This window comes from Giraffa tippelskirchi, chromosome 5 (genome assembly GCF_054371585.1).
Source record: "Giraffa tippelskirchi isolate mGirTip1 chromosome 5, T2T-mGirTip1v1.2.pri, whole genome shotgun sequence".
In the NCBI taxonomy this organism is placed as follows: Eukaryota; Metazoa; Chordata; class Mammalia; order Artiodactyla; family Giraffidae; genus Giraffa; species Giraffa tippelskirchi.
Window position 1 is genome coordinate 155,552,309 of NC_137279.1, and position 26,801 is coordinate 155,579,109.

The window sequence follows — 26,801 nt, forward strand, 5'->3', positions numbered from 1 at the left end:
TCCTAACTTGCATGCTTTTATTTCTGTGTATTTAACTTATTTTTTGATCTGATAAGACAGTGTTGTGTAATGTACAATAATGCATTGTTTAGATTTATTTTTTATTTATTCATTGACCAATTTCTTTGCTCTTCTCTTTTTCTTGCATCTCAGAGCTTTCCCTGAGATCACATTCTTTCTCCCAGAATTATATCCTTCAGAATTCTCTTTTTCAAGGGTCTGAATAGAAGGAAAAAGTCTGTTGTTCCATGTCCAATTCTAACTGTTGTTTCCTGACCTGCATGCAGGTTTCTCAAGAGGCGGGTCAGGTGGTCTGGTATTCCCATCTCTTTCAGAATTTTCCACAGTTTATTGTGATCCACACAGTCAAAGGCTTTGGCATAGTCAATAAAGCAGAAATAGATGTTTTTCTGGAACTCTCTTGCTTTTTCGATGATCCAGTGGATGTTGGCAATTTGATCTCTGGCTCCTCTGCCTTTTCTAAAACCACCTTGAACATCTGGAAGTTCACCATTCACGTATTGTTGAAGCCTGGCTTGGAGAATTTTGAGCATTACTTTACTAGCGTGTGAGATGAGTGCAGTTGTGCGGTAGTTTGAGCATTCTTTGGCATTGCCTTTCTTTGGGATTGGAATGAAAACTGACCTTTTCCAGTCCTGTAGCAACTGCTGAATTTTCCGAATTTGCTGACATATTGAGTGTAGCACTTTCACAACATCATCTTTTAGAATTTGAAATAGCTCAACTGGAATTCTATCACCTCCACTAGCTTTGTTCATAGTGATGCTTCCTAAGGCCCACTTGACTTCACATTCCAGGATGTCTGGCTCTAGATGAGTGATCACATCATTGTGATTATCTGGGTCATGAAGATCTTTTTTGTACAGTTCTTCTGTGTATTCTCGCCACCTCTTCTTAATATCTTCTTCTGTTAGGTCCATACCATTTCTGTCCTTTATTGAGCCCATCTTTGCATGAAATGTTCCCTTGATATCTCTAAATATCTTGAAGAGATCTCTAGTCTTTCCCATTCTATTGTTTTCCTCTATTTCTTTGTATTGATTACTGAGGAAAGTTTTCTTATCTCTCCTTGCTATTCTTTGGAACTCTGCATTCAAATGGGAATATCTTTCCTTTTCTCCTTTGCTTTTTGCTTCTCTTCTTCTCACAGCTATTTGTACTGCCTCTTGAGAAACCTGTAGGCAGGTCAGGAAGCAACAGTTAGAACTGGACATGGAACAACAGGCTGGTTCCAAATAGGAAAAGGAGTATGTCAGGGCTGTATATTGTCATTCTGCTTATTTAACTTATATGTAGAGTACATCATGAGAAATGCTGGGCTGGATGAAGCACAAGCTAGAATCAAGTTTGCTGGGAGAAATATCAATAACCTCAGATATGCAGATGACACCACTCTTATGGCAGAAAATGAAGAACTAAAGAGCCTCTTGATGAAAGTGAGAGAGGAGAGTGAAAAAGTTAGCTTAAAGCTCAACATTCAGAAAACTAAGATCATGGCATCTGGTCGTATCACTTCATGGGAAATAGATGGGGAAACAATGGAAACAGTGGCTGACTTTATTTTGGGGGGCTCCAAAATCACTGCAGATGATCACTGCATGCATGAAATTAAAAGACGCTTACTCCTTGGAAGGAAACTTATGACCAACTTAGACAGCATATTAAAAAGCAGAGACACTACTTTACCAACAAAGGTCTGTCTAGTCAAGGCTATGGTTTTTCCAGTAGTCATGTATGGATGTGAGAGTTGAACTGTAAAGAAAGCTGAGTGCCAAAGAATTGATGTTTTTGAACTGTGGTGTTGGAGAAGACTCTTGAGAGTCCCTTGGACTGCAAGGAGATCCAACCAGTGCATCCTAAAAGAGATCAGTCCTGAGTGTTCATTGGAAGGACTGATGTTGAAGCTGAAACTCCAATATTTTGGCCACCTGATGGGAAGAGCTGACTCATTGGAAAAGACACTGATGCTGGGAAAGATTGAGGGCAGGAGAAGAAGGGGACAATAGAGGATGAGATGGTTGGATGGCATCACCGACTCAATGGACACGAGTTTGGGTAGACTCCGGGAGTTGATGATAGACAGGGAGGCCTGGCGTGCTGCAGTTCATGGGGTTGCAAAGAGCCGGACACGACTGAGCGACTGAACGAACTAGATAGTAGGAAACTCTCTGTGCTTCTGTTTGTTTATTTAGTGTCTATATTGTGCACTCAGTATTGAAAGATATTTTCACTAGGAGTAGAATAATAGGTGAACAGTTATTTTCTTTCACTTCGTGAAGAATATCATTGTGTTGTCATCCTGTCTACATTGCTGTATAAGTCAGTTGTCAGTCTAACTATTTTTCCTTTGACAATGATCTCCAACCACATCCTAACCCAGTATCTTTTTTTTTTTTGGTGTTCATTAGTTTTATGACAAATCTAGTGTGAAGTTCACTCATTAGTTCCCTCTCTCCCTCCCTTCTTGCTTTCTCTTTTCCTATTTAGGATTTGTTAGGCTTTTTGGGAGAAGGCAATGGCACTCCACTCCTGGAAAATCCCATGGATGGAGGAGCGTGGTAGGCTGCAGTCCATGGGGTCGCACAGAGTCAGATACGACTGCAGTGACTCAGCAGCAGCAGCAGCAGCAGCAGGCATTTTGAGTGTATGAATTTGATACCATTCATTGGTTCTTCAAAAGTATGTATTTCTTCACATACTATCTTTGTCATATCACATCTCTTCCAGTTTCCTAGCACTCTAACTAAATGTGTGTTTGATTTTCTTACTATCTTCCATGGATTGTAATCTGTCTTTCACATAGTCATAGTCATTTCTCTGAATCTCTGTGCTGTATTCTGCAAAATCTTGTGACATAAACTTCCTGTTCTCTAATTCTCTTTTCATTTATGTCTAATGTGATGTTAAACCACTGGTTTTTGTTTTGTTTTTAATATCAGTAATTGTGATTTTCATTTCTAGAAGTTTTATTTGGTTCTTCTTAAAAGTTTCTGGGCCACTTTTTGTAATTCCCAGTATCTTGAGAATATTTTCAAGCTTGTTTGTGCTTTGTCCTTTTTTACTGTGTGCTGCACATTGACCTTGAAAAATTAATTATGCACATATACTCCGACATAGGATAAAGATGACTTTTCAGAATAGATTTGTATTAGTCACTTTCCATCTCTAAGGGCTTTGCCACCATGGTACCATTTAAACTATGTTTATGGCTTGAATCATTTTGGACCACAAAGTGTTTATAACTGCAGTAACACCAGCAAGTGATTGCAAATTTTCAAGGATGAAATTGTCTCCTTATTGAATTGTTCAGTTTTCTCCTGTGGGTGGAGATTTCTGGGAAATGTAGCCATTAAATTCGCAGCATCTACTGGTGGATTTCCTTTTGCACTTTACTCTTTAGGGAGATACTTAAATTGGCTGGATTAACAAATGCCCTCAGGGCAAAAGTAGCTTCAGTTCAGTTCAGTCACGTAGTCGTGTCTGACTCTTTGCGACCCCACATACTACAGTACACCAGGCCTCCCTGTCCATCACCAACTCCCAGAGTTTACCCAAACCCATGTCCATCAAGTCGGTGATGTCATCCAGCCATCTCATCCTCTGTCACCCCCTTCCCCTCCTGCACCCAATACTTCCCAGCATCAGTGTCTTTTCCAATGAGTCAACTCTTCACATGAGGTGGCCAAAGTATTGGAGTTTCAGCTTCAACATCAGTCCTTCCAATGAACACCCAGGACTGATCTCCTTTAGGATGGACTGGTTGGATCTCCTTGCAGTCCAAGAGACTCTCAAGAGTCTTTTCCAACACCACAGTTCAAAAGCATCAATTCTTTGGTGCTCAGCTTTCTTTACAGTTCAACTCTCACATCCATACATGACTACTGGAAAAACCATAGTTTTGACTAGATGGACCTTTGTTGGTAAAGTAGTGTCTGTGCTTTTTAATATGCTATCTAGGTTGGCCATAACTTTCCTTCCAAGGAGTATCTTTTAATTTCATGGCTGCAATCACCATCTGCAGGGATTTTGGAACCCCCAAAAATAGTCTGACACTGTTTCCACTGTTTCCTCATCTATTTCCCATGAAGTGATGGGACCAGATGCCCTAATCTTAGTTTTCTGAATGTTGAGCTTTAAGCCAACTTTTTCACTCTCCTCTCTCATTTTCATCAAGAGGCTCTTTAGTTCTTCTTCACTTTCTGCCATAAGAGTGGTGTCATCTGCATATCTGAGGTTATTGATATTTCTCCCAGCAATCTTGATTCCAGCTTGTGCTTCATCCAGCCCAGCACTTCTCATGATGTACTCTGCATATGAGTTAAATAAGCAGGGTGACCATATACAGCCTTTGCTTACTCCTTTTCCTATTTGGGACCAGCCTGTTGTTCCATGTCCAGTTCTAACTGTTGCTTCCTGACCTGCATACAGGTTTCTCAAGAGGCAGGTCAAGTGGTCTGGTATTCCCATCTCTTTCAGAATTTTCCACAGTTTATTGTGATCCACACAGTCAAAGGCTTTGGCATAGTCAATAAAGCAGAAATAGATGTTTTTCTGGAACTCTCTTGCTTTTTCGATGATACAGCGGATGTTGGCAATTTGATCTCTGGTTCCTCTGCCTTTTCTAAAACCACCTTGAACATCTGGAAGTTCACGGTTCACGTATTGCTGAAGCCTGGCTTGGAGAATTTTGAGCATTACTTTACTAGCGTGTGAGATGAGTGCAATTGTGCGGTAGTTTGAGCATTCTTTGGCATTGCCTTTCTTTGGGATTGGAGCAAAAACTGACCTTTTCCAGTTCTGTGGCCACTGCTGAGTTTTCTGAATTTGCTGACATATTGAGTGTAGCACTTTCACAGCATCATCTTTTAGAATTTGAAATAGCTCAACTGGAATTCTATCACCTCCACTAGCTTTGTTCATAGTGATGCTTCCTAAAGCCCACTTGACTTCACATTCCAGTATGTCTGGCTCTAGGTGAGTGATCATACCATCGTGATTATCTGGGTCGTGAAGATCTTTTTTGTACAGTTCTTCTGTGTATTCTCGCCACCTCTTCTTAATATCTTCTGCTTCTGTTAGGTCCATACCATTTTTGTCCTTTATCAAGCCCATCTTTGCATGAAATGTTCCCTTGGTATCTCTAATTTTCTTGAAGAGATCTCTAGTCTTTCCCATTCTGTTGTTTTCCTCTGTTTCTTTGCATTGATCACTGAGGAAGACTTTCTTATCTCCCCTTGCTATTCTTTGGAACTCTGCATTCAAATGGGAATATCTTTCCTTTTCTCCTTTGCTTTTTGCTTCTCTTCTTTTCACAGCTGTTTGTAAGGCTTCCTTAGGCAGCCATTTTGCTTTTTGCATTTCTTTTCCACGGGGATTGTCTTGGTCCCTGTCTCCTGTACAATGTCACAAACCTCCGTCCATAGTTCATCAGGCACTCTGTCTTTCAGATCTAGTCCCTTAAATCTATTTCTCACTTCCACTGTATAATCATAAGGGATTTGATTTAGTTCATACCTGAATGGTCTAGTGGTTTTTCCCTACTTTCTTCAATTTCAGTCTGAATTTGGCAATAAGCAGTTCATGATCTGAGCCACAGTCAGCTCCCGGTCTTGTTTTTGCTGACTGTATAGAGCTTCTCCATCTTTGGCTGCAGTGAATATAATCAGTCTGATTTCGGTGTTGACCATCTGGTGATGTCCATGTGTAGAGTCTTCTCTTGTGTTGTTGGAAGAGGGTGTTTGCTATGACCAGTGCGTTCTCTTGGCAAAACTCTATTAGCCTTTGCCCTGCTTCCTTCTGTACTCCAAGGCCAAAAGTGGCTTCAGTACTCAGTAAATCTTAGATTTTGTCCGTGTCATTAGTGCTTGGATATTTTTAAGATAGTTACGATTTTTAAATAATTTTAATATTTGGTACTTTTTATCCTCACTCCAGCGTTCTTTTTTGTGAGCTTCGATGATCGAGCGGCTGGAGTGAGTCGCTCCGCAGCCTGCCTCCCGAGCTCGTGTCCTCGGAGGCCTCACAGGGCTCTCTCTGGTCTGCTGCTCTTGTATGTCGCTCTAATCTTAGCTGGAGTGTTTCGTGGGATGGTCATGTTCCTCCACGTGTTCAGGACCTGGTGGTTTGCCTCGCCTGACTCAGGCCCACCATGGGTCTCATCAGCACTACAGATTTCTTCGAATCCCTAGCACAGCCTTTTTGATTGTCCTTATCTCTCCTGCTGTGGGATTACTTTGTCTTGCTCATGGCAGAACTACTATCTCTCAGCTGACCCATGTTCTTTGTCCTCTTCAGGAGATGTGGGAAGATCTGAGTCCCTTCTTCACAACACAGAAGCTAATGGAAGCTCATGTTGTGCTCTTTTTGCCTTCTGTTCTACTTTATCTCCTTCCTCTTCTCCGCCCACCCCACTGTGTTGCTGGCTCACCTTAAACACTCATTTCCTTCTGGAATTCCAAATGGGAAGTAGAGAAGAATCCCTCTGGCCTTAGTCTTCCCTTTGACACTCCTGACACATCTTCTCTCTCTGAGACTTATTCCTCGGATCTAGAAAACTTCTCACTGACTGGCTTTCCTAAATCCAGCTCCAACTTCTTTCCACAGTCCCCCGGAACAGGAAGAAAGTTCGAACATTCCACTTCTTCAACATCGTATCCTTGCTCTATCCTAGGACAGAAGCTCAATGGCCTGTTCATCACAGGTGGACAAAGTCCTTTGCCTATACTATAAAAGAAACTCTAATTTCGGCTACCAGATTTAACCCTTGCTATGTTAATGGTGGTAAAAGGAATGTGAAAATATCTTCTCTTGCCTTTTTTTTTACCTTATAAATGAGTATTTTGATCAAATATCCTATTTTGATGTCAAAAACTGATTTTTAACTCTTTTAAACATTAATTCCTGCTTTAATAGTCTTAACCCCATGCTCCACACACCACCCTTAGGCAAATGGATACTTCAGGCCGATCAAAGAATAAGTTATATTGATGAAAATGCAAAAGATAAAAGCATATTAATTTGTTCCATAAATACCCAAGTGACATATATATTATTTTTAGTCAAAAGCATTTGTGTTAATTATCTTTTGCTGTGTAATAAATTAGACCAAAATGTAATGGCTTAAAACAATTAATACTTGTTATTTCACAGTTTCTATCAGTCATGAATTCTGAAGCAGCTTAGCTTGGTGATTCTGGCTTAGGACCTCTCAGAAGGTTACCAACTAGATGAGAGCTGCAATCATCTGAAAGCCTGTCTGCAGCAAAGATCAACTTCCAAGTTCACTCACATAGCTATTAGCAGGAGGCCGCCGTTACTTGCTGGCTGTTGGCTGGAGGCCTCTGTTTATTCGCCACATGGGTCTCGTCTCATGACAGGCAACTGGCTTCACTCAGAGAAAGTAATCAGAGAGTGAGAGAGAGCAGGAAGTCATCATGCTTATCATATCTTAGTCTCTAGTCACACACTGCCACTGTTGCTTTATTCTGTTCATTGGAAATGAGTCACTAAGTCCAGCTCATACCCAAAGGAAGAGGAATTGACCTCTGCCTCTTAAAGGCAGTGACAAAGGAAGTGTGGACATTGTAAACCACCAAAGCATTACAATCATTCTATTGCCCACTTCCTATATGCAGACTGCAAAAATTAACAAAACAGATATTTTTCTTACATAATGGAGCTGAAAGTCTAGTAGGTTCATGAACCTGAAAACAGGCAACCATTGCACACTGAGCTGTGGGTCCTATCTTTCTCCCATATGACATGGGGGAGCCTCAGTTTTCTCATCAGTAAGATGGGAGAGTAACAGAACTCAATTCATAGGATCCTTGTGCGGATTAAATGTTGGAAAGGACTGAAAAGGTACCTGGAACATAACAAGATTTAGTTATCACAGGCATAAACTGCAGGCCACTTCAGAAAGAAATTATTATTCTAATTTCTGAGACAGGTATATATTCTTATACCTGTCTAACTGAAAATGAAAAAAACTTCTTTAAAGATTTAATTTGTAATGATATATTTCCACTGTTTTTCTTTTTAAGCATATGACATATAGTAAAATGTGAATGTCACTCTTCACCTCTACCTCCACCCACTTACCAATCCCACTTCCTTCCCCAGAGGAAACCACTTTAACAGCTTCATAAATGTTCTTTCAGAAATTGTCTATTTAAAAGCTACATATATTTTTTTAAGTTTAATATAAATGGAATCATACATATCTGGTACTTTATTTTTCTTTCTGTTAATAATTTAATAGATCTTTTCATGTTAGTGGCTATAGCTTTATATCATTCTTTTTAATGACTATTAAATTTTATAGGATAGATATACCATCAATTCTTTAACCATTCTTTAATGGGCATCCATGTTTTTTCCATGTTTTTACTATTGTAAACAGTTGTGTTATAAGCATAAACTTTTTTTAATTGAAAGATAATTGTTTTACAATATTGTGTTTGCCTCTGCCATACATCAGCGTGAATAAGCTACAGATATACATATGTCCCCTCCCTCCTGAACCCCCGCCCATTTCCCACCCCATCCTACCCCTCTGGGTCATCACAGAGCACTGAGTTGAGCTCCCTGTGTCACACAGCAAATTCCCACTTGCTATCTATTTTACATATGGTAATGTATATGTTTCCGTGTTCTCTCAGTTCACCGCACTCTCTTTTCCCCTCACTGTGTCCACAGGTCTGTTCTTTATGTCTGTGTCTCCATTGCTGCCCTCCAAATAAGTTCATCAGTCCCATCTTTCTAAATTCCATATGCATGTGTTAATAAACACTATTTGTCTAGGTAAGGACAATAAAGATCGGTATTTTTCCTTTTTTAAACATTTAATCATCTCGAATCTTTTTAAGGCAGATGACAAAAATTTCCTAGCTTATTAAATTGAGTGCACTACTATTTCATCATTTCTGGATGATTCAAAGTAAACATAAAGATCAAACATTTTGGATATAAGGCATAATTCAGTAAGTCTACATGTTCAACTAATATAATGAGCACCTGCTACTAAAATGAAATAAAAGAGGCTCCCTCTTTGAAAAGGAAAATATGATATCAGATATGAGTCTGTCTGTCTTTCAAAATGAAAATTTTTAATTAAAGAAAAGCTATAAAGCAAGCACCTAGGCCTAAAATATTTTCAAATTCAGATGCTATACTGTAAAATATTTCAATCTGTGCCAAGGAGAAAGCTAAGTTTATGACATGGTGAACCACTCACAGAGTCTTAATCGTTTATCAACTAGGTTCAGTTCAGTTCAGTCGCTCAGTCGTGTCTGACTCTTTGCAACCCCATGGACTTCAGCATGCCAGGCCTCCCTGTCCATCACCAACTCCCAAAGTTTACTCAAACTCATGTCCATTGAGTCAGTGATTCCATCCAACCATCTCATCCTCTGTTGTCCCCTTCTCCTCCTGCCTTCAATCTTTCCCAGCATCTGGGTCTTTTCAAATGAGTCAGCTCTTCGCCTCAGGTGGCCAAAGTATTGGAGTTTCAGCTTCAGTGTGAGTCCTTCCAATGAATATTCAGCACTGATTTCCTTTAGGACGGACTGGTTGGATCCCCTTGCAGTCCAAGGGACTCTCAAGAGTCTTCTCCAACACCACAGTTCAAAAGCATCAATTCTTTGGCGCTCAGCTTTCTTAATAGTCCAACTCTCACATCCATACATGACTATTGGAAAAACCATAGGCTTGACTAGATGGACCTTTGTTGACAAAGTAGTATGTCTGCTTTTTAATATGCTGTCTAGATTGGTCATAACTTTCCTTCCAAGGAGTAAGCATCTTTTAATTTCATGCATGCAATCACCATCTGCAGTGATTTTGGAGCCTCCAAAAATAAAGTCTGTCACTGTTTCCACTCTTTATTTCCTGTGAAGTGATGGGACCAGATGCCATGATCTTAGTTTTCTGAACGTTGAACTTTAAGCCAACTTTTTCACTCTCTTCTTTCACTTTCATCAAGAGGCTCTTTAGTTCTTTGCTTTCTGCCATAAGGGTGGTGTCATCTGCCTATCTGAGATTATTGATATTTCTCCCGGCAATCTTGATTCCAGCTTGTGCTTCATCCAGTTCAGCATTTCTCATAATGTACTCTGCATATAAGTTAAATAAGCAGAGTGACAATATACAGCCTTGATGTACTCCTTTTCCTATTTGGAAATCTATCAACTAATTTACCAGGTAAGATTTAATTTCACCAAGCTTAACTCTCCATGATAAGAAACAAAATTTTCTCTGTTGCTTCCTCACACTTTTGTGAAGAGATAAAATCTCTCTTGCTAGAAAGCCCATGCTCATTGTTTACCTCTGTGTTAGTATGGATATCAAGGTTGCTGAAACATTTAGTTGTGGGATGTCCTAAAATGGATATAGCTGGTGTCCAATCAAGAGAGTTTATAAATTGTATTTACCATTACACTTGTGAAGATCTTCGTTTGTTTTAGTTTAGAGCCAAGCCCCTTGTTTCCACCTACAAAATCTCCAGTGTGATTTGTTTTATTTTTAATCAAGTGGTTTTTTAAAAAAAATTAATCATACTCATATGAGAATGTGTAAGACGTATATGTACATTCTGAAAAATAAAAGTAAAGTGAGTGGTCTGTCTAAACTTCTCCAGGTTAAGAAAATTGCTGTGGAACTTCCTTGCTGATCCAGTGGTTAAGACTCTGTGCTTCTAATGCAGGGGGTGGGGTTTGGCCCCTGGTCGGGGAACTAAGATCCCACATGCCCTGTGACATGGCCAAAAAAAAGAGCTTTGACCTTGTGGAAGAAAACACCCCTCTTAGGCCTCTTCAATTGCTCCCCTCTCCCTGCATCACCAGGGTAATCAAAGTCCTGATTTATAGGATAATCATCCCCTTGGTTTTGTTTAGTCTTAGGACCTTTGTACGTTCCTAAGTAAAATAGTATTTAGTTTTGTCTGTTTTGAATTTAGTATAAATAGAATCATATTGTATGTTTTCTTCTTGGGCTTACTTCTTTCAACATTGTGTTTGTGTTATCGATGTCAATGTGTGTAGTTGTTAGCTCATTGGTTTCATCTCTATATAGTAGTTCCTTTTATGAATATACAATAATAATTATATATTCGACCCTGGTGGATATTTAGATTGCTTACAGTTTTTATCATTATGAACAATGTTTCAATAAACACACATGCACATGTTTCCTAGTGCTGGAGTTTCTAGACTAGGGTAAATAACGGGGCAGAATTGCAGCATCATAGGATTGTACATGTTCAGTCTTATGAGAAAATGCTAAACTCTTTTTCAAAGTGCTTGCATTATACAAATTTATGCTCATATCTGGAGTGAGTAAGAGTTCTCCTTGTTTCAGAGCATTTCATTTGGAATGGTCAGACTTATTTTTATCAGTCTGATGGGTATGTAAAAATATTTCAATGTCATTTTACTTTGTATTTTCCTCCTTACTTGTTAGGTTAAGCATCTTTTCATATATTTAGTGGCTATCTGAGTTTCTCCTATAGCTCAGTTGGTACAGAATATGCCTGCAATGCAGGAGACCCTGGTTCGATTCCTGGGTCAGGAAGATCCCCTGGAGAAGGAAATGGCAACCCACTCCAGTATTCTTGGGCTTCCCTTGTGGCTCAGCTGGAAAAGAATCTGCCTGCAATGTGTGAGACCCGGGTTTGATCCCTGGGTTGGGAAGATCCCCTGGAGAAGGGAAAGGCTAGCCACTCCAGTATCCTGGCCTGGAGAATTCCATGGTTCATGGAATCGCAGACTTGGACACGACAGAGCGACTTTCACTTTCACTTTTCAGGAAGTATCTGTTTTAGTCTTTTGCCCATTCTCCTACTTTGTGTTTGTCTGTTACTACTTCATAAGTGTGCTTTGTATATTTTTTATGCTACTCTTTTTCCTTTCTTTTTTTTATTGAAGTATAGTTGATTTACAATGTTGTATTAATTTCTGCTGTACAGCCAAGTAATTCAATTATACATATATATATTCTTTTCCATTATGGTTTATCACAGGATATTGAATGTAGTTCCCTGGGCTATATAATAGGACCTTGCTGTTTATTCATTCTATATATAATAGTTGGCATCTGTTAACCCCAAAGTCCCAATCCATCCCTCCCCCATCCCCTTTGGGAACCACAAGTCTGTTCCCTGTCTGTGAGTCTGTTTCTGTTTCATAGGTAAGTTCACTTGTGTTACATTTTAGATTCCACATACAAGTGGTATCATATGATATTTGTCTTTCTCTTTCTGACTTACTACATTTACTATGATTTTGTTCTATATTTAGAAATCAGTTGTTTTATAATTGTGTTTTCTAAGGATCCTGTAAAAAATTGCCACAAACAGTGAACATAAGTTTTATTGTCTCACATTTCTGTAGTTCAGAAGATCGAAATGTCTCACTGGGCTAAAATCAAAGTATTGGAAAGACTGTGCGCCTTTCCAGAGGCTCTAGGGGGAAATTTATTACCTTGCCCTTTCCAGTTTTTAGCACTGCCCACAGGTCTTGGCTTATGGATTCCTTTCTCCATCTTTAAATCCAGAAAATATGGTCCAGTTCTTATGGTTCATTACTTCGACTTTTCTGATGTCCTTTTTCACTTTTAAGGACACTTGTGACTATATTCAGATAACCCAGGATAATCTGCTCATTTCAAACCCTTAATTTAATCATATCTGCAAAGTCACTTTTGCCATGTAAGACTGTATTTTCACAAATTTCAGGGATTAATATCTAGACATCTTTGTAAGTTGAGAAGGCATCATTCTGTCTACTACAGTATTATTGACTTTGTATCTTGTAATCTTACTAGCCTCTATGAATTTTTATAATTTATTTACAGGTTCTTCTATTATTAAAAATTTATTTATTTACTCTTTATTTTTGACTGTCCTGGGTTTTTCTTGCTGTGCAAGGGCTCTCTCTAGTTGTGAGTGGACTTTTCATTGTGGTAGCTTCTCTTGTTGCAGAACACAGGTTTTAGAGTATGGGCTTCAGCAGTTCAGCATGCAAGCTCAGTAGCTGTGGCATGCAGGCTTAGTTGCCCCTCAGCATATGGAATCTTTCCCGGCCAGGGATCAACCTCATGTCCTCTGCATTGGCAGGTAGATTCTTAACCACTGGACCACCAGGGAAGTCCAACTGGTGCTTTTATATTTTCTATATATACAATCAAATTATTTGCAAATAGTGACAGTCTTGTTTTCTCCTTTCTAATGAATGTAAGTGTGTGTATTTTTCCCCCTACCTTTAAGGCCAAGGTAAAACCAAAAATATTGCTGGAAAAATAAAAAACTGGATAAGACTTCCAGTATAATATTCAGTAGGATGGGTTATATCAGGCAATCCTATATGGTCTCTGCTCTCAGATGAAATACTTTCAGCATTTCACCATTATGCAGAAAATTCACTGTAGACTTTCTTCTTCTGAATTGAGATATCATATGATTTTCTCCTTTAATCTGTTCAGATCATTAATTATATGAATGATTTTCTAACGTTAAACCAACTTCCATTTCTGAGAAAAGCGTAACTTGATCATACAGTTTAGTAGTTAGCTAATGAGGGATATGGGCCTTTTATTTTTCTTTCTTGTATGCATTGTCCTTATTAGGTTATAATACCTAGATTTTAACAGCCTCATAAATTTGTCACAGAAGATACCTGCTTCTTCTATTCTCTGAAATAGTTTATGTAAGGTTAGAACCTATTTGTCACTGAATTGATCTTAATAAAATCGCTGACATTTTCTGAACCTACAATGCATTGTGAAATTTGAACATTCTTCAGAACTTCTGTGTCAAGTGCTTTATAATCTTATTCAATGCATTTAATATTCAGTCCAGGGAGATTGGAGTTATTATCTCATTTTTTCCGATATGGAAAATGAAGCTAAACAGATTACAGATAAATCTAAAGGTATTATATATAGCTACTAAAGGGCAGACCAGAACTTGAATCAAGACATCCTGACTCCAAATTCATTGTACACACAGTTTCACTGATGTTCTCAAGAACTATTGATATTAATAGTTGGCTATGGTAGTGTTAAGTTCTTTTGAAAAAAATTGTTTCTGTCTCTTCCTTTGATGTTATTTCTAGCCATCACTTCCTTTCTTTCTCCTTGCCGGACTATTTATATTATTTCTAATATGCTGTGCTCTCAGAGACAAAAATAGGTTACTATTTTATAACAGTAAATATACTCTGAGTGTCTGAGGGACATTCCTAGAAGTAACCAGCTTGAGTTTTATAACATACGTTTTTCCCTGCTAAGAAGCTTTTACTGTTGTTTCTCTGTGTTACAAAAATTTCAGGTTACTATACTGTTTTCTTTCTATTTATATGTCCCACACTTTGCTACTCCAAGTGTGGTCTGTGAACCAGCAGAACTGGCAACTCTTTGGGGCATATTAGTGTCAAAACTGAATCTCAGGCCCCATTCCAGAACCAATGAGTCAGAATCTGCACTTTAGCAAGATTTCTGTGTGATTCCTACTACTCAGAAAAAAGAAATTTATTTTAAAATAGAACACTGACAAGGCATCTGATCACCCAAGAGCTCTGATGGGAATGTACAATGAGATTAATGTCATTTTCAGGCCTGCTAACAAAAAGCATCTATTCTGCAGCCCATGGATCAAGGAGTAATTTTGATTCTCAAGTCTTATTTAAGAAATGCATTTCACAAGGCTATAGCTGCCATAGATGGAGATTCTTCTGGTGGATCTGGGCAAAGTCCATTGAAAACCTTCTGGAAAGGATTCACCATTCTAGGTGCCATGATGAACATTTGTGATTCATGGGAAAAGGTCAAAATATCAACATAAACATTTGACTTTTTGGATGAAGTAGATTCCAATGACTTTTTGGATGAAGTAGATTCATCTACTGGATGCAGCAGATTCCAGCCCTCATGGTTGACTCTGAGGGGTTCAAGACTTCAGTGGAGGAAACAACTGCAGATATGGTGGAAACAGCAAGAGAACTAGAATTGAGTGCCTGAAGAACTATGGCTGGAGGTGCATGACATTGTACAGGAGGTGGTGATCAAACCATCCCCAAGAAAAAGAAATGCAAAAAGGCAAAATGGTTGTCTGAGGAGGCCTTACAAACAGCTGAGGAAGGAAGAGAAGTGACAGGCAAAGGAGAAAAGGAAAGATATATCCATCTGAATGCAGAGTTCCAAAGAATAGCAAGGAGTGATAAGAAAGCCTTCCTCAGTGATCAGTGCAAAGAAATAGAGGAAAACAATAGAATGGGAAAGACTAGAGATCACTTCAAGAAAATTAAGATACAAAGGGAACATTTCATGCAAAGATGGGATCAATAAAGGACAGATAGAGTATGGACCTAAGAGAAGCCGAAGATATTAAGAAGAGGTGGCAAGAATACACAGAGCTACTATACAAAACAGATCTTAATGACCCAGATGAAAACGATGGTGTGATCACTCACCTGGAGTCAGACATCCTGGAGTACAAAGTCAAGTGGGCCTTAGGAAGCATCACTATGAACAAAGCTAGTGGAGGTGATGGAATTCCAGTTGAGCTATTTCAAATCCAGATGATGATGCTGTGAAAGTGCTGCACTCAGTATGCCAGCAAATTTGGAAAACTCAGCAGTGGCCATAAGACTGGGAAAGGTCAGTTTTCATTCCAATCCCAAAGAAAGGCAATGCCAAAGAATGTTCAAACTACCACACAATTGTACTCATCTCACACACTAGCAAAGTAATGCTCAAAATTCTCCAAGCAGGCTTCAACAGTACATGAACTGGGAACTTCCAGATGTTCAAGCTGCATTTAGAAAAGGCAGAGGCACCAGGGATCAAATTGCCAACATCCGTTGGATCATAGAAAAAACAAGAGAATTCCAGAAAAACATCTACTTCTGCTTCATTGACTACACTAAAGCATTTGACTGTGTGGATCACAACAAACTGTGGAAAATTCTTAAAGAGATGGGAATACCAGACCACCTTACTGCCTCCTGAGACATATGTATGAAGGTCAAGAAGCAACAGTTAGAACTGAACATGGAACAAAGGACTGGTTCCAAATTGGGAAATGAGTATGTCAAGGCTGTATATTGTCACCTTGCTTACTTAATTTATATTCAGAATACATCATGCAAAATGCCAGGCTGGATGAAACACAAGCTGGAATCAAGATTGCTGGGAGAAATATCAATAACCTCAGACAGGCAGATGACACCACCCTTACGGCAGAAAGCTAAGAGGAACTAAAGAGCCTCTTGATGAAAGTGAAAGAGGGGAGTGAAAAAGCTGGCTTAAAACTCAGCATTCAAGAAACTTAAGATCCTTTAACAATGGAGAAACAATAGAGAATAGACTTATGGACATGGGGAGAGGGGAGGAGAGGGTGAGATGTATGGAAAGAGTAACATGGAACCTTATATTACCATATGTAAAATAGATAGCCAACAGGAATTTGCTGTATGGCTCAGGAAACTCAAACAGGGGCTCTGTATCAACCTAGAGGGGTGGGGTGGGGAGGGAGGTGGGAGGGAGTTTCAAAAAGGAGGGGATATATGTATACCTATGGCTGATTCATGTTGAGGTTTGACAGAAAACAGCAAAATTCTGTAAAGCAATTCAGTTCAGTTCAGTCGCTCAGTTGTGTCCGACTCCTTGCGACCCCATGACCGCAGCACACCAGGCCTCCCTGTCCATCACCAACTCCTGGACTCCACCCAAACCCATGTCCATTGAGTCGGTGATGCCATCCAACCATCTCATCCTCTGTTGTCCCCTTCTTCTACTGCCCTCAATCTTTCCCAGCATCAGGGTCTTTTCCAATGAGTCAGCTCTTCGCATCAGGTGGCCAAAGTATTGGAGTTTCAGCTTCAACATCAGTCCTTCCAATGAACACCCAGGACTGATCTCCTTTAGGATGGATTGGTTGGATCTCCTTGCAGTCCAAGGGACTCTCAAGAGTCTTCTCCAACACCACACTTTAAAAGCATCAATTCTTCTGAGCTCAGCTTTCTTTATAGTCCAACTCTCACATACATACATGACCACTGGAAAAACCATAGCAATTATCCTTCAATAAAAATAAATTAATTAAAAAAAAAAAAACTTAAGATCACGGCATCCGGTTCCATCACTCCATGGCAAATAGATGGGGAAACAATGGAAACAGTGACAGACTTTATTTTCTTGGCCTCCAAAATCACTGCAGATGGTGACTTCAGTCATGAAATTAAAAGATGCTTGCTCCTTGGAAGAAAAGCTATGACAACCTAGACAGCACAGTAAAAAGCAGAGACATTACTTTACCGACAAAAGTCCATCTAGTCAAAGCTATGGTTTTTCCAGTAGCCATGTATCAATCAATTTTGAATATTCATTGGAAGGACTGATGCTGAAGCTGCAGCTCCAATACTTTGGCCACCTGATTCAAAGAACTGACTCATTGGAAAAGACCCTGATGCTGGGAAAGATTGAAGGCAGGAGGAGAAGGGGATGATAGAGAGTGAGATGGTTGGATGGCATTACCAACTCAATGGACATGAGTTTGAGCAAGCCCCAGGAGTTGGTGATAGACAGGGAAGCCTGGTGTGCTGCAGTCCATGGAGTCTCAAAGAGTTGGACACAGCTGAGCGACTGAACTGAACTGATGAAGATGTGATTAAAATGCTGCAATCTCAGGATAAAACGTGAACAGACGAGGAGTTGCTAGTGGCTTCTTTGGATGGAATCTACTCCTGGTGAAGAAGCTGTGAAGACTGCTCTCTCTTGCTCATATGCCTGCGAGTAGAGGGGGATATTCTTCTTTCAGAGCGGCATGGTTGGATGTGTCACTGACTCAATGGACATGAGTTTGAGCAAGCTCGGGGATAGTGAAGGACAGGGAAGCCTGGCGTGCTACAGTTTATGGGATCACAAAGAGTCAGACACGACTTAACGACTGAACAACAAATGTGATTCCTATAGATTTTAAAGTTTGAGAAGCACTAGCCTGCATCACCAGTTTGATTATAAAAAATCTTTGAGCACTTCTTATACCTTTCCGTATTCCCAGTTTCAAGTACCATGCCTTACACATGGTGTAAACCACACAGTTATGAAATGAAGGCTATGGTGATGATTTTGTAAAACACATGGCAAATCAGTATCCTCAGTTCTGTTTTTGACCATGTCAGAAACTCCATATATTGCTTAATATCAATAGCCTTCAGTTTCTCATCTGTAAAAGGAGAAATATAATTGCATTTTCTCTAATGACCTCAGTTCAGTTCAGTTCAGTTCAGTTGCTCAGTCGTGTCCTACTCTTTGCAGCGCCATGAATCGCAGCATGCCAGACCTCCCTGTCCATTACCAACTCCCAGAGTTTACCCAAACTCATGTCCATTGAGTCAGTGATGCAATCCAACCATCTCATCCTCTGTCATCCCCTTCTCCTCCTGCCCCCAGTCCTTCCCAGCATCAGGGTCTTTCCAGTGAGTCAACCCTTCGCATGAGGTGGCCAAAGTATTGGAGTTTCAGCTTCAACATCAGTCCTTCCAGTGAACACCCAGGACTGATCTCTTTTAGGGTGGACTGGTTGAATCTCCTTGCAGTCCAAGGGACTCTCAAGAATCTTCTCTAACACCACAGTTCAAAAGCATCAATTCTTCGGCACTCAGCTTTCTTCACAGTTTAACTCTCACATCCATACATGACTACTGGAAAAACCATAGCCTTGACTAGATGGACCTTTGTTGGTAAAGTAATGTCTCTGCTTTTTAATATGCTATCTAGGTTGGTCATGACTTTCCTTCCAAGGAGTAAGCGTCTTTTAATTTCATGGCTGCAATCACTATCTGCAGTGATTTTGGAGCCCCCAAAAATAAACTCTGACACTGTTTCCACTGTTTCCCCATCTATTTCCCATGAAATGATGGGACCAGATGCCCTGATCTTAGTTTTCTGAATGTTGAGCTTTAAGCCAACTTTTTCACTCTCCTCTTTCACTTTCATCAAGAGGCTCTTTAGTTCTTCTTCACTCTCTGCCATAAGGGTGGTGTCATCTGCATATCTGAGGTTATTGGTATTTCTCCCAGCAGTCTTTATTCCAGCTAATAACCTAGTAAAATGGCAAATTAGAAATTGCTATATGAGAAAAATATATGATGCTTTTTTTAAAATTGCAACATTTTTATTACTGAAGAATAGAATGGCTTATTAGAATGTTAGGAGATAATGCTTTGATTTCATGAACATTGTGTAGGTTTATCAAACCAGAATTAATATATTATACCTAGAAGTCTAGAATTTCACATTTTTCTAGCAATTTGTATTTGTTTTTTACCACCTTTAAGATATCAGAGGCACAGAAGAGTAGGGAAGACAACAGAGTTAGAGAAGACTACTGCCCCATTTCAGAGTGTATCTGAATGGCCTATAAAAGGAGACATTTCATAATGTGATCTGCTGTTGTGTCCATCACTGGAAAACCCACCATTTTCTTAGATAAGAATCTGCACTCAAATTGTATTACTATAACTACATCATAATCATCATCATGGAAACCATTTTTGACAACCCACAAAAGAATCAAGTTTTACTCATGATTGCCACTTACAGTTTTGATTCCTTTGATCTTCACATCTACTTGTTTGGCAATTCTGGTCCCTAAATTAGACATTTGGTATACTTGGTCAGCCTTGAGAGTTCAAAGACAACAAGCTGCCCAGCCATCTGCAAGACTGTCATTGAAGTCCCTTGTGTTCTCACAGATTGCAGCTTGTCTTTTCTGAAAAATGAGCAACAAATCTATTCCAAGCCTGAATAAACCAGCTGACCAGTCTCTGAACAACACTGATGGTCACTCATGGGTCTAGCAGTTCCCACGCAGAACACCAAAACCCTGTATTTACATAAGTAGAGTCAATGGGAACCTGGTATCTTCTGCACCATCTTGGGGAAGCACTGTTTTGTTTGTTCACTGGCATGTTTTGTTTGATTAAAAAATGCTATTATTAACAGCATATGGGAATAAGACAAAAATGCCTATCTTGCTTTGGCACTGCCAAATTTAACCATTTGCCTATATATATTAGCGCTGGGGATTGTTTTGCTTGCTTCGGATGGATAGTAAGTGTGTGTGGAATAAGACTTTGCAGATATTAATTTTCCTTTCGTAAAGAGGGGAAATACATCCATCTGGTAATTACAAGTATTTGGGGTTGAAACAGTTGATCAGTTCAGTTCAGTGGCTCAGTCATGTCCGACTCTTTGCGACCCCATGGACTGCAGCACGCCAGACCTCCCTGTCCATCACCAACTCCCCGAGTTTACTCAAATTCATGTCCATTGAGTCGGTGATGCCATCCAACCATCTCATCCTCTGTCGTCCAGTTGAGACAGTTTCTATTCCTGCCTTCCACCACTAATTATGTAGGTGACCTTGGGCAAACCACGTAACCTCTATAGGTTTCCTCATCTGCAAAATGAAAGCATTGGTTCACAAGCAGCCATTGAAATCCCTTCTCCAAATATTCATTCATTACCTAATTTATTCAGGACCTACTATGCGCCTTCAGCGCTGATTAACTCCGTGATCCTTGGAAAGCTCCAGATTGTCTCTAATTCCTTTAAGCATCCACTCCGCGTCCAACTTTAAAATCAGCTTCTGAATTCTCCCCCAAAGAGATCCAAACACTTTTCCTGTCTGAAGATAATACACGAGGAGAAGAAACGTGCCAGCTGCCTTCACCCGGCGCCAACCAAGTGGGCACGCCAGCCGGCTAGTGAATTTTTCTTTGTAAAGGGCAACCTCTGATTTTAAAGGGCAACCCAGTCACCCGAAAAAATGCAATTGAAAGGGCTCCCAGGGACAGGGCGGGACACCCAACCGCTCCTTTTTCGGCCAGGGAAACCTGGGAAACATTTTTTGGGCTCCGTCCTAGTCACGCGGCAGTTCCACGGCAGGAATTGTGCAATGGGGCGAGTAGGGCGGGCGTCCAGGGGTGGAAAGAAGTGGGGAAGGCTTCCACAGTGCCAACTCCGCGCCCCCGCCTCCACCCCCCAGGGTACTGCGAGGCGCGGGGGCGCGGTCGGGAGAGCGGAGCTCCGGTGGCCCCGGCTTCGCTTCGCCGTGGGGGCTGCCCCCTCTCTCGGGCAGTGGCCACCGCCGCGCGCTTCCTGGGACTCTGCGACGGGCCGGAGCGCGAGCGGGAACGGCCGCCCGAGACGACGCTGGGGGACGCGGCTCGCCGCATCGATCGCGGCTGGGAACTCCGGGCTCGCACTTTCCGTAAGAGCACCGGGGCTTCCAGCGGCGCCGCGGCCGCCCCCGCCAGCCCGGCTGCCCTTTCGGGTGGTGACGCAGCCGGCGGGGTACGCAGATGTCTGCGCTGAAACCCGGAACCTCCCCGGCCGCCGGCCCCGCCTGCCTGCGCCCGCGCAGCCCGGGGCCGCGCGGCGCTCCACCGAGCCCCGCGCCGGGCTTGGCGCAGGGAGCGGGGACTGGAGACGCGCTGCGAGGGCTGCACTTCTAAGAGGTCCGTGGGTACGAGCTCGGGGATAAATTGTTCACATTCACTACTTACGTCACTCTTTGTGACGTGCATACTGTCATGAGCTTCACTTTGAGGTGGGGAAATAGACTCCAAAACATCAAGTTACTTTCTCGATCTGCCCAGTCGAAGAGGGCAGAGCTGCCACTCAAATCTAGGGCTGTCTTGAATCAGATACATCTTATTTCTCTTGAATCAAGCGCTTCGTGGCTTTCATTCCAGTGAGCAGAAAACAGCTAACAGGTGGGACAGGTACACTGAGAACTGGAACCCCTCTTCCCAAGGTGACGGGGACAGTTTGCTTCTGGTTGGCGCTCACACATTCTCCCTACTGTGCTGTTGAAAAAGAAAAATGTTTTCCGTGTATATCACGAAGTGGAAAAAGTTGGAAAGCATTTCTCAGCCCTTGTGCCTCTATTTTCAGACTGTGTATCGGAATCTGGGACACCTAGCATATGGAGTTGCTGGAGGATTAAATAAAACAGTCTTTTACATGTTAATTCAGCACATGTAAATTCTCTCTCTTTGCAGCGCTCCCTGGGACCTCGGGGCACTCACCCTCGTCAGCACTGAAGGGGGGACGCAGTCATTCTAGGTCAAACCCTTTTCTGAGAAATGAAAGATTTAATCCACTCAACGGATGATCACTTACCAAACCACTCTTCAATTAGTGACAGACACCAAGCTATGGCTTTGTCTCTTGGCCCCTACAAGGGCTCTTTCCATTTCACCACCCCCACCCCACCCCCAACGCCCCGCTTTTCCTTCAGAAGCTTCAGAACAGCTGGAGGCCAGAACGTGACTTCCTCAGTGACCTGGTGGCAGTGAAGTGGGCGGGGACCTCCAGGAAGGCTAGAGGAGGAAGTCGAGTCACTGGGCTCACAGCCCCTGCGCCCCTGGAGAGGGGAACCCCCAGCTCCTGGGCCTCTGTTGGCCAGGGCTGGCCCCCTTTGGTAACTTGGGGAGTAGCTGCAGCCCAGAAGTCCGTGTGTGTGTATGTGTGTGTGTGTGTGTGCGTGTGTGTGTGTGTGTGTGTGTTTCTGGCTGTGGAATGTCCAAGCAAGTGTAGATTAAAGTAAGAGAGAATATGCTAGCTTTAGGATTCTATCCTGGATGGGATAGAGTCCATCCATGGCAAATCATTTAAGAATCAGCACAGGATTTTCAGGAGAGTCTATCTTGAAAAGTGAAACAGGCTAATGGAAGTTTTCTAACTTCATAAAATCTTAAAACATCATAAAATCTTGGGAATTGGCCACTCTGTTTGCCTGGGTTTTAAAATCACTACTCACTGGAGCAGATGTTTTTCCTTTCCAAAGCTCCATTTTATGAAATGAGGCTAAAATATCTGGACAGCCCTCTCCCTTGGGTACCTTGGAATGCTGGGAATATGAATGGTCTCTTAGTAGAGTTGGAGCTCCAAAGGGAAGTTGTAGAACTGTGAAAGGTCCTTTAAAAACAGAAACCCTCCTTGTTAAAAATCATAAAAATTATTAGTACTCATTGTGAAAACTTAGAATTTTTTTTTCAGAATCAGAAAGAAGAAAAATAATTGGAATCTGATACCCAGAAAATATTGTTGACAATTTGATGTAAGGCATTATATGTAATCAGACTGAACACACTGCTTTTTTCCTTGAACAACCTTTTTTCTTTGAATAAAATATCATGACATGCCACTAAATATTTTCCATACTTGTTTTAAAATAGCTATTTAGTATTCCTTTATGCATTCATTTAGCCAAAGCCCAATTGAAGGACTTAAAATTGTGCCCAGGATTTTGCTAGTGAAACAGTAATAAAGTATGAGCCTTGTAGCTAGATCTTTGAGTACATTCTCAATTATTTACCTAGGTAAATTTCCTACCAGTGGTATTTCTGAGACCAAGGATAAAGATTGCCTTACACTGACCTTTTAAGCTTGACTTCCCCCTTCCTCCCCGCCCAGTGTTTTCCCAGATTTTCTATACCATTAATTCACCAAGAATTTATTGAGTACCCATCACATGCCAGACATGCCTGGATAGAGAGATGAACGCTCTGAAGCACAAGGTGCCCTAAATGTTGTCAGAGAAAGTTTTGAGTAGCCAGATGTCCAGTTTGAAGAGAGTCATGAAAGACCAGTAGACTTTTTGAGACTGACAGATTTTAGGTGGGAGGAGGTTAGTGGAGAGTACTGAAAAAGGATGGGAAGCACAATGAGAAGGACAAGGGGGAATTTCCTGTACAAAACCCTGATGGCCTAAGAAATAGCTTCTTGTTTCATGCTTAAAAGTTTGGACCTTATTCTCAAAGCAAACAGAGAAAGGGATTTATGCAGCCTCTGAGGTTATGATGAAATTGGATCCCACCATTTAACCCAATGATGGGTACTCTTTTCGGTAGACCCTCAAAATCATTCCTGGGGAAGGAAAACAAAAGATAGAAAAATTTGCAAAGGAAATATTCTAAAACCATGTTGAAATGAAAGCTGCAAAGAATTATCCAAACCCATTGGTAGTTACTATTGTGTCCATTACAGTTAAGATTGGGGTATAATTATCATTGGTAAGTTTGATCGTGAGAAAATTTCCCTTCTTTACCTTAAAGAGAATGGCTTTAATACTGGTGCATGCCCAGACATCACTTCAGTTTCCTATCAGAAAAACAAATTCAAGAGTTTCAGTAAGTCCAAAAACATGTTTCATAGATGGTGGTTTAAGAAAAACTATTAATTAGACAAAACTCAAGTGTCTACTGTGACCAGGTAGCTAATGACTTTCAACAATTCAGGAAAGTTCTCAGCTATTATTTCTTTGAATATTTCCTTTCCCTCATTTTTGTTTTAGAAAAGTCTTTATTGAACTGGCCACAAAACTGCCTCTGTTTTTTTATGTCTTGTTTTTTTTGTCCACAAACCTGCACCCACCCGCTAGCTCCGTACTGGAAGTCAAAGCCCCAACCTCCAGACCACCAGAGGAGTCACTCCTTTCCCTCATTTTTGCTGTCTCCTTAAAGAATTCTGATTACATGTTTATTAGACCTTTTGTTTATTTATTACCTTCGATATACGGCTTGCAGGATCTTAATTCCCCTACCCAAGGACTAAACCCTGACCTTTGGCAATGAAAGCTTAGAGTCCTAACCCCTGGACTGCCAGAGAACTCCCCTATACCTTCTAATTCTATTGCCCAAGTCTGGCAATCTCTCTTTCATATTTGGTGTCTGCATTTGGATAATATTTTAGGATCTAATTGGCAATTTACTAATTCTTCAGCTGTATTGAATCCTTCTGAACATGAGTTTAAAATTTCTATCATTTTTTCATTCCTAGAAATTCTTTTGGTCCATTCTGTATAGTTTCTCACGCATTTCTATTGGCTTTATTTTCTTGAAACAAAGTCAGTCTTTGCCCTGACTTCTATACCTCCATCAGCAGGAAGCAAGAGGGATGCCTGGAGTAACCTGTGCTTTAGATAAGCACATTTCTTCTCTGATGCTTACATAAGCATTATCAGGAGTGAAAAGAGAGGCTTAGGACTCTACTGCTTTTGTGAAGAGCATTCTCCCTCCATAGCACCCATGCTCACAGTGCAGTTAATAACCACCATGTCTGCCTTGAGACCATCATAACTCCATTGTGCCTGTGTCCTCTGTTTATGTCAGCCACACAAAAAAACCAGGACTCTCAGGTCATCCCTGACACCCAGAGCTAATCCCCATGTCACTCTAAGGACAGTGAGACAGCCTCTACTGTAGTACTCCTTATCTCTCTCCTAGGGTTTTTTTTCTTCTTCTTCTTTTTCCTACCACCTGCCATACTACATGGGCTTCCCTGGTGGCTCAGTGGTAAAGAATCCACCTGCAATGCAGGATACGCGGGCTCGATCCCTGGGTTGGGAAGATCTCCTGCAGAAGGGCATGGCAACCCTCTCCAGTATTCCCTGCTTGGAAAATCTCATGGATAGAGGAACTTGGTGGGCTATAATCCATAGGGTTGCAAGGAGTCAGACACGACTGAAGTGACTTAACATGCATGCATGCCATACTACATATTTTAGTTACTTGTCTCTCCTAAAATGTAGTAACAGTCTTGAGAGCCAGGGTATTTATTTTGTTAGCTGCTTTCTCCTTAGGGTTTAGCACATTACCTGGAAAATAGAAGGTATTCAAAAATATTTGAATGAATCATTAGTAAATATTCTATGTTCTGTTCCTTGACATTCTATAAGTGAGCGTTTTGCAGGTCTGATCTGTGTCATCTGTTCTGTTGCCTTTTAATGTCTGTGCCTCATTTACTTGTGTGTTTTATGGATTTTGACTCTGAATTCATATTCTGTGGATTTTGCCTATAGGAATTCTTTGAACTATAGATTGACGTTGCATTCATTCAGAGATCATTTGTGTTTATTTTTACTATTTGCTTGGGACAACTACTTATCCAGGACTGAGAATATCGCTACTTGTTTTGAACTACAAAAGTAGGGTGAATTGAGCTACAGACACATTTGTGGGGTTATCAGCTTGTGGGTATAAATTATCAAAAGATATACATGTTAAAATATATGTATATGTATTTATCTTTTGATAATTTATAGCAATACTCTCCTTGGTACTTGGCTATATATATTTTCTCTCAAGTGCTGAGGTCCAGACAAGCAAGTTTCATTGTTGTCCTTTCCTGTGCAGCAGGTTTTATCTTGTTTATCCATATACTAAAAGTGTAGTCTGCTTTGGGTTTTTCAGCTTTATTAGGTTTCCCCATCTTGGGTGGACTGGAGCTTAAGTTGATTTCTAAAAACCCAGTCTTCTCAGATCTTCAGATTTCTCAAAGCTTCAATTTTTTTATGTGAAATCAGCAATTTTTAAATCTTGGCAATCAATTCAAATTTATTTTTGTAAGTGCTAGACAAAAAAAAATTACCATGAGTTATATCTGAGCTTTGGTCTGCCAGTTGACAATCTCTGTTCTAAAGAGATCGACCCATGTGCGTATATATATATGATGCAGAATGTATTATGTTAGAATGAATCTATTAGATAAAATAACCACAGGTTTGGAGAAAAGGGTCCAATTTTAGATTTCTGCTTCTTTTTCTCTACAAATATGCTTGTCAGATCATGTGTCTAGATTTTTCTGCTCAAGAAATATGATCACTGTGTCTACAATATAAGGAAATAGAGGGCATGGTCCCTGCCCTCAAAGTTTTACATTCTATGAAAAGTAGAATATGCAAGATTCTACTTTGAAAGAAGTAGAATGGATTG

At 40.7% G+C, this 26,801-nt stretch overlaps 1 protein-coding gene across 4 annotated transcripts; it reads right to left on the reverse strand.

Annotated features, from left to right (window-relative positions):
• Positions 1 to 14,528: 14,528 nt before the first annotated feature.
• Positions 14,529 to 25,111, reverse strand: LOC145505000 (uncharacterized). 4 transcript variants are annotated; one of them, XR_014052693.1, is made up of 5 exons: positions 20,567 to 22,045; positions 20,335 to 20,479; positions 19,619 to 19,789; positions 18,996 to 19,120; positions 17,191 to 17,294 (listed from the first exon to the last, which is right to left on the reverse strand). XR_014052693.1 is itself a non-coding variant. In XM_081486615.1 (3 exons), the coding sequence occupies exon 3, from the start codon at positions 21,606 to 21,608 to the stop codon at positions 20,946 to 20,948; it is 663 nt and encodes a 220-aa protein (XP_081342741.1). In that variant the 5' UTR covers positions 21,609 to 21,890; positions 24,137 to 24,189; positions 24,961 to 25,111; the 3' UTR covers positions 18,547 to 20,945. The 4 variants fall into 4 exon arrangements, 2 of the variants coding, with proteins under 2 accessions (XP_081342741.1, XP_081342740.1); XR_014052692.1 differs by lacking the exon at positions 18,996 to 19,120 and adding an exon at positions 22,207 to 22,311 and having other exon boundaries at positions 14,529 to 17,294; positions 19,619 to 21,890; XM_081486615.1 differs by lacking the exon at positions 17,191 to 17,294 and adding exons at positions 24,137 to 24,189; positions 24,961 to 25,111 and having other exon boundaries at positions 18,547 to 21,890.
• Between the last annotated feature and the right edge of the window lie 1,690 nt (positions 25,112 to 26,801).

Bases quoted from the DNA above. Each gene is read 5' to 3' on its own strand.
- LOC145505000 (XM_081486615.1), bottom strand. From the start codon at position 21,608: ATGCACGTCACAAAGAGTGACGTAAGTAGTGAATGTGAACAATTTATC.